Source organism: Hippopotamus amphibius, chromosome 17 (genome assembly GCF_030028045.1).
Source record: "Hippopotamus amphibius kiboko isolate mHipAmp2 chromosome 17, mHipAmp2.hap2, whole genome shotgun sequence".
Taxonomy (NCBI): domain Eukaryota; kingdom Metazoa; phylum Chordata; class Mammalia; order Artiodactyla; family Hippopotamidae; genus Hippopotamus; species Hippopotamus amphibius.
Window position 1 is genome coordinate 37249861 of NC_080202.1, and position 12760 is coordinate 37262620.

Sequence of the window (12760 nt, forward strand, 5' to 3'; positions counted from 1 at the left end):
TGGCACCCTGATGTTTAAAATGAGGCTCCTGTTTATTAATTTTCACATATCATTAAGTGTGATGCTAGTGGGCTTTTTGTAGGTGGTCTTTATGAGGCTGAGGAAATTTCCTTCTATTCCTAGTTTGTTGAGTGTTTTTTATCATGAAGTACTGTTGAATTTTGTCGAATACTTTTCCTGCATCTATTGAGACAATCCTGTGGTCTTTGTCCTTTATCCTATTAATATGGTATATTACATTAATTGAATTTTGGATAGCATTTATTTTTTACTTTTTAACTCAACTTCTCATTTTCTCATTCTTTAGCCTTCAGGTGAACTTGGAGGAACCTATTAAATGACATATGCAATAGATGAAATGCAGGTCTTGGAAGTTTATGGTGGTCCTTAGTGAAATTTTTGTTTCCAAAACTTTATACCCATCAAAAGTTCTGGTAATGGCTATCTAGAATTTTTTTGTTTGGTGATTTTGAGTGGTGTGAATGGAAAACAAAATTTTAAGTATGCCTATGTAACCCAACTGTATAAATTCATAACATTATCTTGATAGTATATATAATACAGTTTTATATTACAGGCACTATTTTTGGAACTGGAAAATTTTAACTATGTTACTTATATGCTTTTTAGGGATTATAATTCTTTTATGCATAATAAAGTGTGTAGCTAGCATTTCTGGCAATCAATCATTATCAGTATATTTTGTCTTTGAAAATTTGTAAATGCCCCCCAAATTTCTTTCAACATAACATGATTTGTTTCATATTATGTATTTCTATCATGTACCTATCTTATAAGGTACAGTTACATTAATTGCAGTTTCCTTCTCTTGGACACTTTTTTCTTTTTCATGTGGGTTCCTTCAGTTGGTTGCATTGTCATTTTCATTAATGACACATCTGCTAATTAATTTTTCTTCTTTGAATTTCTGCCCGCTTTGTTCTTGATTTTGCAGTTCAGCTCTATTTTAAATTTCAGTTCTATTTGCTGGTATTTCTCTCTGGCTTGTGAACTTCTGTGACTTGTTTGTAATGTTCACATGTTTATGAAACTGACAGTCCAACCTCTGCCATCAGTGATAATTAATATTTAAATGTTTCTTTTAGATGGTTTAGAAAATAATTATTTCTTATGGTTAATATATGCATTAACTTTCTAAATTCATAGCAAGGTCTTGGATTATTGGAAAGTGTCATTTACAAGCATATATAAAGTTTTATGTATTTTTTTATTCTTATGAAATATACATAGCATAAACTTTACCATTTTAACCATTAAGCGTACAGTTCTGTGGCATTAATTACATTCACCTTGTTCTGCAACTTTAAAATTTTTAAAGAGAAAATAATACCCATTTCTCAGATTTTCCTCCTTCTCCCTTAGTACTTTTTCTTTTCCATTGATCAACTTTCCTTTTCTTTTAGATACTGAGGAGTTCCTGGGAGAAGTTTTGTGGAATGAGAACCTCAGTGCTGGTGCAAGGGACAACAGAGACCATATTTTACGGGGCTTGCAGCAAATCAAAGCTAGGTTTGTATAAACCGGTTCCATTATTCTTCTTCATAATCTTTAAAACAATTTATAATCAGTAAAATCTACTTTAATTGCATATAAATTAGCAAAGTAAGACATACCTATGATAGTTCTTTATACTTGGTAGAGGCTTAATAAATGTTTACTGAATTGCATTGGAGGTAGGCAGGCATATTTAGGGTAGTTAGTTTACCAAAACGGAAATATTTTGACAATTATGTGTGTTAAGAAAATTATTCTGCTTTTAGCTTTGGATTGTTATGTTAGTCATTATTGAACACTTTTGCAAAATGTGTGAAAAACTAAATATTTATGCTCATCCAAATTACTGAAAGGGAGATGTTAAGCAGCAGATACTTTTTGTTATGATTTTTGGTCCTGATTTTATATCCACATCTCCTTCCCTAATAGAAAACTTAAACTAGACTTATCCGGTTGATTCTCTGACCATATTAGAATGCTTAGTTTCAGACTAATTGGAATACCATGCTCATTAAGTTTTTTTTTTAATTAAAGGCCCTGACTTAATTTGTGCCTTTTAGAATGTGAGCATCTGACAGATGCATATACTTGCTTGTTGGAGGAAGAAATAAAAATTTTCCTTTACAGTATATTTCCCAACCACCTCTTGCTTGAAATGTGGTAACTGAACGAGAGTTGTGGATAAATGAGTGTTATCTTAAGTCTTTTGCAACTTGGAGGCAATGTGATTTGAAATGTTTGAACTGAGTACTCTTAGTAAAGGCAGAGTATCTGCAGGGATATACCTGGGATTTTTTTTTTTTTTTTTCCGGCTGCACTGTGTGGAATGTTATTTTGCTGACCAGGGATCGAACCTGTGCCTCCTGCATTGGGAGCACAGAGTCTTAACCACTGGACAGCCAGGGAAGTCCTTATACCTGGGATTTAATTTGTGGGGCTGACCGATCTTAGCATCTACTTTAGAAACCTCATTGAAACTCCTTAGAAGCAAGGAGTTTTATCCTTTCGAAGGGTGCAGCCAGAATATATTCCTTCCAGGAATGTGAGAGAACCTCACAAGCTGCCCTGCTGGATCTTAATCGATCTTTCCTGCTGGCTAATTAAGCATCACTTTTACTCAGCAACTGGGGACTATGTAATTATCAGCCTGGGTTGCCCTGAATAATTGAAACAAACAGAATGCAAAAGATGGGAGCTTTTTGCAAAGGTGAGATTATCTATAATTTTTGGTAGGCTGGAATAGTGTTTAAAACAAACTTCCCCATAATGTTATTTTACTAGTAGATAAGTTTAGGCTTAGTTTGTACATGAAGCCTCATTAGCAACTTATAGAAGTTTTAACATTTTTAGTACAAAGTTGACCTTTGTATTATAGGATTATTATAAGGATGACATGAGGAACAAAGGTAGAATTATTTCAAACTGTATTATAGGGAGAGAGATGCCCAAAATATAATCGTGTATGTGGTATTAATGGTATAAGTTGGTGATACCATTTAATGGTGTTAATGGTATAAATCTGTGATAAGGAATGTAAATGCAATTTTACTGCATCTGTAAAGACAAATATGTAATGAGTATGAATTCTCCTTTTCTATATTTGTACCACAGTACTTGGGAGGACTAGATTTCAATTCGAAATTGATAATAAAAGGTGATTTTGTGGTGACTCACTGTTAGCACTTACATATTACTTCTTAGTCCTCTTTTTAAGTGCATACACACATACCCATGCACACATACATAGAATCTGTATTTCTTATGAGGTAGAGAGGGTTCCTTGTTCTCAAGGGACTTGCTGTGCGGTTTGTGGGATAGACATTCAGGAAATAATCAACGGGAGTTTTAGGAAACATCTGCATTGTTGATGGGAGCTTTCTGTTCAATGATTTGTTGCAAGAAAGATGACACTTTATTTAGAATTTCATAATTATCAAATCAGGAGGAAATGAGGAGCCAGAAATTAGATACTGTACAAGAAAATGGAAAAATGAAACTTTCCTTTGGCAAGCTGTTTGAAATTGTCTTACATTTGCCCATTCAATCATCATCCCAGTAATGTAACCCTTGTCTTACTGAATCCTCTTTTTCAGCCACGTTGCATCTATAGCCCCATGTATGGCTGGTCGATGTTATGCACTTATATGTATTGATACAAGTTGGTTTGAAAGCACTGAAAACTTGTACAATGCCAGCCACATTTACTTTTTTCTGTGGAAGTTGTCTCTCTTTCAGAGGCTGGATGTGAAAAGAAATTTGGAAGTCGTCAAACTTGAGAGTTAAATGTATATGGCAAGTTGCCAAGTAACATCAAAAAAATTAATGAACGTCACTTAAAAAGTTTTATCTTTAGTTATATGAAAGCAATAAAATTTTAGAGGTTTGGTAAATTTGTGGGGGAGGGTAGGAACCTGTCTAAAACTATTGATGTGGCACATTAGGGCTTATTTGGAAGGTGGGTAAGAAATCTCTAGCAGGATAACCTGGGAAAGACACTAGATAAATATAAATACCACATATACATGTATTGTTACCCCCCGACTTTTCACTCTATCTTTGTTGTGTCCTGGCTTTAATTCCCTTGATTCTTTCCTCAACACTGTGTTGCTCAAGAATGAAAAGGGTGGAGAGAAGTGAAAATAACACTGCCTCTGATTCTTGGTAAACTCTAGAGTCTTGGCACTAATTTTTATGGTGGCTCAGAATTCAGTGCTGTTTGCCATGGCTGTGCACTCGCTATAAATTAAAGCATCTGACTCCATCACAGCTGTTATGTGCCATTTGCCACCTTTCTGTTGCCTAGAGTGACCGACCCTAGGAAATTATAGTTGTGTTGAGTCATGGATGTCCTCCAAGTGCTCATCTGTCTTTCAGTACAAGTGGTTTTACTATTCTCTGTCCTCCCAAGCTTAGCATTGTATCCGTATTTCTGTCTTCGTAGGGTGGTTTTTTGTTTGTTTGTTTTTGTTTTTGGCTTAAAAATGTTACCAACGAAAGATAATGTTTTCCATGTAAGACAAAATAAAAAACGGATGACGATTTCTGTGATTCCAAGGAAATGAAGTCCTGTTGTGGTATTTGATGTCCTGAGCTGTGATGTTCATTGCTCTTCTTCAAACTGCCTCCTCATTTAAACCTTTTCCCTAAAACTAACGGCTTTCACATTCTGAGTCCAAGTTTTCACTGAGCTCTTTAGAGAATCATTAGGATGAAAGCTAGGCAGAGGCTCCTCCTGTTTTATTACGGTGGTCACTGCAGGACCAGCGCCAGCTGTGAGACACCTGGAATGAAGCAGATTTGATCTACACTCAGACATTTGATGGCGTTCTTATGCATTTGCAGAAACAGTTGAGCATTTCTTAAGTTTGATTCGGGGAGGCCATCTGACAGCAAGAATACATTGAGAGTAGGGGAAGGGATGAAGAAAATAGAATAATTTTATTACTGAGGTAGGGATAAATTCTCTCTTGATGCCTCAGTTTTGGAACAGCTAGTCATTTATGCTCACTGTTGGAAGAGAAGGCCAAAGCCAATGGAAATAAACTTGGAGTATTGTTTCCTTTTGTGAAACTTAAAGAAGTTCCAAAAAGAGACAGGTAGATTAATAGCATATTGAAATGGAAAGAAATAAAGAAATAACTATGTAACAAGATTATAGCACAAACCCCACAAAACCAGGACATTTAAAGTACAGGCTGAAAGAATATCTTGAACATGTCTCCTTGTGGGTGGTTAGCCTATAGCTTTGTGTGAAATGTGATAGTACAAATAGCATAAAAGTAATTCCAGTGCTCTTAGGGAACTTCGAGTTTTTCTTGTTGGTTTAACATGGATTTAGCTTTAAAACAGGATTTAGTTTAAGAATATGTTGTCCTTGTGTCTTTGTATTGTAGGAATAAAGACAAGGAGTTAGTCCGAAGCAAGATTTTCCAAGTGGTATACTGTAAATATCATTACCATTCATTACATAGAGAGTGTTACTTTTCCCAGGTGCTGGTTATTGACCTTAAAATCCCCAAACAAAAAACATTCGAATAAAGTGTGCTTGTCAAGAGAAGAAATGTGGAATGTGTCATTGGTACGTTTGTGTTACAAGTTGAGATATTTGCTCATAACATCTCTTTCTGTTGTTCATTTTGCTACTTACACTGGAGTTTCAGTGCCAACATAGAAAAAAAAAAAAAAAAACAGTAGTAGGTACTTGTGCAATTCATCTGAGTTTAAAGAGCTCTAAAAAGGCCCAAAAGTCATAGCAATAATTTGACTGCATCTTGAAGGTTTAAGATTCCTCTCTTCCTTTTCCAGTCCTATCTCTGCCTCTCATCCTTAACCAAGAAAGAAAACAAAAACCTGCAACAACTTCAGGGCTCTTAGCTGATTAATTATATACCAAATTCCTGTACTAGTTTTCTGTTATTTAGTAAGTGTATGTTGAGATTTCACAATCGTGTGAAAGAGTTTTGGAGATATACTTCTTGAGGATAGTGAGGGGATGTACTTGTTGCTCTTTGAGTCTGGTATAATATTCCCTGCAGTTAGTCTCTTGGCTTAACCTGGAAAGGAAGATCATTTTATTATTATGTTCTTTCATAGCAAGTCTCCTGTACTTTCAAAGCAGCCTTGAAATGTGTAACTCTCCTTTTAATTTTATGATGATGATTTTGTTTATTCTTTCACTTGTGCAGGTATCTTGGATTTGGTACCAGCTCTAAGATTAAATTGATCCACTTTTGTTTTCTTTTACACTGGGCTATTGTGGTGGTGTTAGCAGGCAGAAGCCTCTCCCTTTGGTCATCCCATAAAATAAATATTTTATGTAAGTAATTTTGATGTGTAATAATTTTTTAGTAAGTGGATTTTTTTTTAAAGCTTGCTCCTTTCAAACCTTTTTATTAAAAATTCCCAGTGCTGAACTCAAACAGAATAACATGTTCTATCAAGAGTGAAAGGAATTTTGAAGTGAGACCTAGGAGGCAGGCAGATAACTGAGCTTGCACCCTTCCGGTTGGACTGACCCATTAGAATAATAAGCTGAGCACTACTCTTTAGCAGTAAAGGTAGGTCGCTGAAATGTGCTTTACTCCTGAAGGAGTTACAGTCCCCATTATCACTTGGGCGCATTCTTACTACCTCTCAGAACATCCTCAGTGTCAATTTTTTAATACTAGAAGCTTTTCTATGTGTCTATAAATGCGGGGTCTTAATTCCAATATTGTGTGAAAAGATCATTTATATGAAATTACTGTGTTCATTTTACTACTGTTTGCTTTGGCCTTGATTTTATTTTATTTTATTTTATTTTATTTTATTTTATTTTATTTTTTTTGGGGGGGTACACCAGGTTCAATCATCTGTTTTTATACACATATCCCCGTATTCCCTCCCTTCCTTGACTCCCCCCACTTCGAGTCCCCCCCACCCTCCCTGCCCCTGTCCTCTAAGGCATCTTCCATCCTCGAGTTGGACTCCCTTTGTTATACAACAACTTCCCACTGACTATTTTACAGTTGGTAGTATATATATGTCTGTGCTACTCTCTTGCTTCGTCTCAGTTTCCCCTTCACCCCCCGCCCCCTCCCATACCTCGAGTTCTCCAGTCCATTCTCTATATCTGCATCCTTATTCTTGTCACTGAGTTCACCAGTACCATTTTTAGATTCCGTATATGTGAGTTAGCACACAATATTTGTCCTTCTCTTTCTGACTTACTTCACTATGTATGACAGATTGTAGTTCTATCCACCTCATTACATATAGCTCCATCTCATCCCTTTTTATAGCTGAGTAATATCCCATTGTATATATATGCCACATCTTCTGTATCCATTCATTTGTTGATGGGCATTTAGGTTGCTTCCATGTCCTGGCTATTGTAAATAGTGCTGCAATAAACATTATGGTACAAGTTTCTTTTGGGATTATGGTTTTCTTTGGGTATATGCCCAGGAGTGGGATTACTGGATCATATGGTAGTTCTATTTGTAGTTTTTTAAGGAACCTCCAAACTGTTTTCCATAGTGGCTGTACCAACTTACAGTCCCACCAACAGTGCAGGAGAGTTCCCTTTTCTCCACACCCTCTCCAACATTTGTGGTTTCCAGACTTTGTGATGATGGCCATTCTGACCAGTGTGAGGTGATACCTCATTGTGGCTTTGACTTGCATTTCTCTGATGATTGGTGATGTTGAGCATCTTTTCATGTGTTTGTCGGCCATCTGTATGTCTTCTTTGGAGAAATGTCTATTTAGGTCTTCTGCCCATTTGTGGATTGGGTTATTTGCTTTTTTGGTATTAAGCTTCATGAGCTGCTTGTATATTTTGGAGGTTAATCCTTTGTCTGTTGTTTCATAGGCAATTATTTTTTCCCATTCTGAGGGTTGCCTTTTAGTCTTGTTTATGGTTTCTTTCACTGTGCAAAAGCTTTTAAGTTTCATGAGGTCCCATTTGTTTATTCTTGATTTTATTTCCATGATTCTAGGAGGTGGGTCAAAAAGGATGTTGCTTTGATGGATGTCATTGGCCTTGATTTTAAGTCTCATTTGATCTGGATTTTGTACTAGTACTGTACTACTTTCTCTGCTTAAAGAAAGCCAATGGGAAAAAAAAAATACCTCTCTGTATTCACCTATTTGTGGATCTCCAGAAACTTGTGGCGTGAAGCCTTCCTGGTTGTGGTTTTTTCTTATTTGCTTGTTTTCTCTTATTTCTAACATAGATCTACCCTGTATCCACTTCCTGTGTTACACTGAAACTGGAGCAAAGGAGAGAGAAATGCAAGAGCACTGGGTCAGTAGTCAGGAACCAAACTCTTTGTTCTGATGTTTTTTCTATAACACTGACTGATTCAATTGAAGATTGTCCTAACCATAATCTTGCATTTTCTTTTTAAGTTTCAGCCCCCAAAATGTTGTTTGGAATTATTTTTTTTCCCAAATGCTACAAAATTGTAAACATTACCAACCAAACCTTGAAACCTCTATTTGATGTCTTTAATGGTATCACCATGATTTTTCTTTTTTTTAATTTACAAAATGATGCAGGAAATTTCATTTCCTTGGGATTTAATTTTATTTCATGATTCTGTTGAAAATGAGTTGGGCCTAAAGTGGGTTTTTATAATCACACCATGTGAATCATTTCTTCTCTGGAAGCCGGATCTTCTCTCCTGCTGTGTAGTCTCATCTAGTCTCCCTGAAGTGCAGCGCTAGCAGGGTTGTTAATGAAACGTGCTTCTTATCACACTCAGCAAAGGGCTCAGAGAAGACAGGAGAAAAAATCAATCCCACAGGAACTTCTCAAGTGCTAGATATCCATATTTAACCCCCATGCATTTAAAATGGAAATGAGATATCTTAGGGTTTTAGTTTTTGATTTACACAAGATGTCACCACCTCCTTGGCAATGGGAATATTTTACAGACCAACTGCTGACCTGTTTGGGAAGATCTCAGCCTATCGCCCCAGGTCCAATGTAGTTTCTTCATATTGCTTTCGAAACTCTCAGCAGTGCTTTGCAGCAGCTTTGATTCTTCAGGCTTCAAAGGATGCCCCTTCCAGGGCCAATCTTCCAAAAGAAAAAAAAAATCAGTGTAGGGGAACAAATAGCTCATAAAGGAAGGGGCAGCTATCCCTGTGGCAGCTCTTACTGTAGTTAATTAATAGGAAGTTTACAAGCCAGTAATACTATGGCTTTGCAAAGCCAAGAAAATTCCAACTTGATGTTAGTGCTTTGTTACAAAATTCCCACTTGGAATGACTCAGTCTTCAAATTGTTTTATCTTAGATACAGTGTGGCTTATATAAGATGCATTATCATTAAATGCTCAAACTCAAACTCCCTCTTGAGTTTGTGACCTTGTTTGCGTTCTCGTTATAATTTGCAGAAAACTTTATGCCCACATAAAGTTGGATAATCTCCAGTTATCTAAATTAGCTATTTCTCTAAGTTATATTAGTGTCTTTCATTTATGAATTCTGCCATAACCACAAGGTCCATTTTACAATTTGATAATCAAGACCTTCTACAATGTCTACCAAGTGCCTTTGTTCCTTTGTTGACGAGAGAACTGAGATATGAAAAAATTACTCAAAGTAAGAGAATTAATGAAAGATTAGGATTTAGAATGTAGAATTTCTTTTTTAAAAAATTAATTAATTTATTTATTTGCTGCGTTGGGTCTTCAGTTGCCGTGCGCGGGCTTCTCAGTGCGGTGCCTTCTCTTGTTGAGGAGCACAGGCTCTAGGCACATGGGCTTCAATAGTTGTGGCATGTGGGCTCAGTAGTTGTGGCACACAGACTTAGTTGCCCTGCAGCATGTGGAATCTTCCCTGACCAGGGATTGAACCCATGTACCCTGTATTGGCAGGCAGATTCTTAACCACTACGCCCACTGGGGAAGTCCAAGAATGTAGAATTTCTAATTAATTGCACAGTTTACTTAGCCAAGCTATTGCAAAAAAAAAAAAAAAAAAAAAAGAAAGAAAAGATTTGGTATCTTTCAAAAGCTTATTGGTTTAAAGGAACTGTAAATAAATATTGAAGTTTAGTTAATTATATATGCATTCTAGAGTGTAGCAATGTTTGCTGTCTGTTTTGGAATGCATCAAAAACAAGATGGGTGGATGGATGGATAAGTGACAAAGCAAATATAACAAAATGTGAGTCATAGAGTCTAGGTTGTGGGTATACACATACATGGGTGTTCTTTCATCTTTTATGTACATTTGAAATGTTTCATAATATGATGTTGCAAAAAACATTATTGGTTTCACTTTGCAGTTCAGAAACCATGAACTTCATTCACCATGGTTTCAGAAAATCATAGACTTCCTCAATTTAGAAATGTAATAAACATGTTTGTGATTTTTTAGGATGATAATTTTCTAAGAATAACCTTATTATTTCTGGATGATAGTAGACTAAGGGATAGTCCTCCAGTTTGCTATTTCTGACATAACTAACTTTAAGTATCTAACTTTTATACTTCTTTAAAACTTCAAGGCCAGCAATTACTGAGAGCTGAAATTCAATTCAAACATTCTGCCCAGGAGATCCTGAAATTTTGATCTTTTTTAAGGAAAGGCAATTTCTGACTTTTCTCATAAATTTGATAAAAGGAAAGCTAATATGAGATTGGTAGTCCAGTAGGAAATGGAACTCAATTTTACATTTTTTAAATCATTTTATGGTATTAAAAATGACAGAGGTTAGAAACAAAGCTCTTATTCTTTTATTGAACTAGAATTGAAAGTGGCAGAAAATCATTTTGGCCCTGGTGCAGTAAATGTTATCACTAAAACATGTTCAGGGGATATTAGGATAGTCTCTCAAGCACCAGAGACAAAAGTTCACAGAATAAGAACTGATTTTTCTGTCCTTATCTTGAAATTATTAGATGTACAGGAGATGAAAGTATCTTAGGTCTGAGAGGACAGAGGATGGAGTATGTGTTGAAAATAACAATGTCTCCATTCTGGAGAGAGGTGAAATGGAGAGAATGTGGTGGGATGGGTGTCTCAGCAGTGACAGGCACGATGGAGGGAGTTCACAGGGACAGGAGGGCCAGCACCTGAACCAGCCCCAAGGCTGAGGAATCCGGAACCAGAGAAGATTATACGTGTGCAAAATTGTGAGCTGACGGTGAAGATGGTAAGAACGCAAGCAATACTGTTCATTAAAAGTACTGTTTGAAGATTTTATTTAACAGGGAGATTAAACTAGAGCTGTCAGCGGGTACTTTATTTTGAGAATCTGGTAGGAGAGAAATTTTAAGTCCATTTGGGGAAAACCAATCACTTTTGAATGTGCAGTGTGATTATTCTTTAGAATTTTGTGTAAATGGAGCAGGTTGGTAGGCATATGTTTGCTGATCCTATAATGATTAAAATTCAGAATAAGTAAGACTCTTATGAAATTGAGTTTTCAGGTTTCAGCCAGTGTTCTATACTGCCATATGGCATAACTACAATTAATTGCTGCTCCCAGTCTCTTTATTCTTTTACTGAATATCTAGGTGTCCTGTTTGAAATAGTAGAGGTTCCACAAAAGTATTTAATCACATGAGATAGATGTTTGACATATTCGTGAAAGCAGTGTATGTAGCTAATAGTTGCTTAGAAGAAAAAGCTTTTTGTAAGGTTTTTTTACCCTAACTCCCTTTTTTATTAGAAAAATATGGTTGGATGAGAGAGCTGGCAAGGAAAAGGAAAAGAGGAAAAATTCTTAGGACTTTATAGGTCAGTATAAACAGAACAGGTAAAGCAAGAAATCTTTTTTGCTAGGGTCTTAGCTTCTTGATACTCCAAGAGTGGTCCATAGACCAGCAACATCAACATCACCTGGAAAGTTGTTAGAAATGCAGACTCTCAGGCTCCATTGAATCAGACTCACTGAATCAGAATCTGCATTTTAATAAGATCCCAGTATTTGTATGCACATGAACATTTGAGATGCACTGCTCTACCACATACTTTTAAGTTCATTTTCAGTTTCTTAGAACTCAGAATACATATTCTGGAGACTATAAACTCCTTAAAGGCATGGATGTTCTTTTTTTTTTTAAAAGGTCTTTAACAGTACTGGTATGTGATATGAGTTCAATAATGTGAGTTGAATGAATGGCGGAAAACAATTATTAGTGTGTTCTAAACATTAGAACAAGAGACTCTCTATATGATGAAATTTACTATTCAGTAGCCAGTCCCATATATTCTTTTCCAGAGATAGGATGCTTTCTTTTTATTGAGCATTAGGGGATACAGAGCCATTTGTAAAGACAGGGTCCATCTCTTCAGATGTCTCCTGTGATAACATTTCTCTGACATTCTGTGGGATAAGGTTACAAGGCTGCTGATCATGTATTGGAGTTCTGTGGGAGCATGGATGCCAGTCATTCCAGCCACGATCCATCGGAAGCCCTCTGCCTTTGGTCATCACCCTTCCTCTAAAGCTTTGTACTTCCTTGTCTCCACCACCTCTCATCTTCCCTGAGGACTTTTCTTCTAATCCTTTCCCCTGTGTTTCCTAGAATCCATGTTCTATTATAATCAAACTCCATGATATCCTCAACCTCTTTTCTCCATCCCTGCCCAAGTAAAACATGACTCTTCTTCAGGACACTGTTTTGCTTCCAGTCATCTTAAATAGAACTTGCTTGTTTTCCGGAAGTGTTGTTGGCATCCTTTAAGCTCCTTGCTGTCACTTCTAGATTTTTACTATTCAATCTTACCCCAGACCTCTTCCCTT

The 12760-nt window shown here is 36.3% G+C and overlaps 1 protein-coding gene across 1 annotated transcript in view; it reads left to right on the forward strand.

Annotated features, from left to right (window-relative positions):
- The window catches only part of SKAP1 (src kinase associated phosphoprotein 1), a 280311-nt gene that overhangs the window by 39424 nt on the left and 228127 nt on the right, over positions 1 to 12760 (forward strand). The window contains exon 2 of the mRNA XM_057716290.1: positions 1425 to 1530. Coding sequence (XP_057572273.1) covers positions 1425 to 1530 — 106 coding nt within the window. The remainder of the gene's footprint in view (positions 1 to 1424; positions 1531 to 12760) is intronic.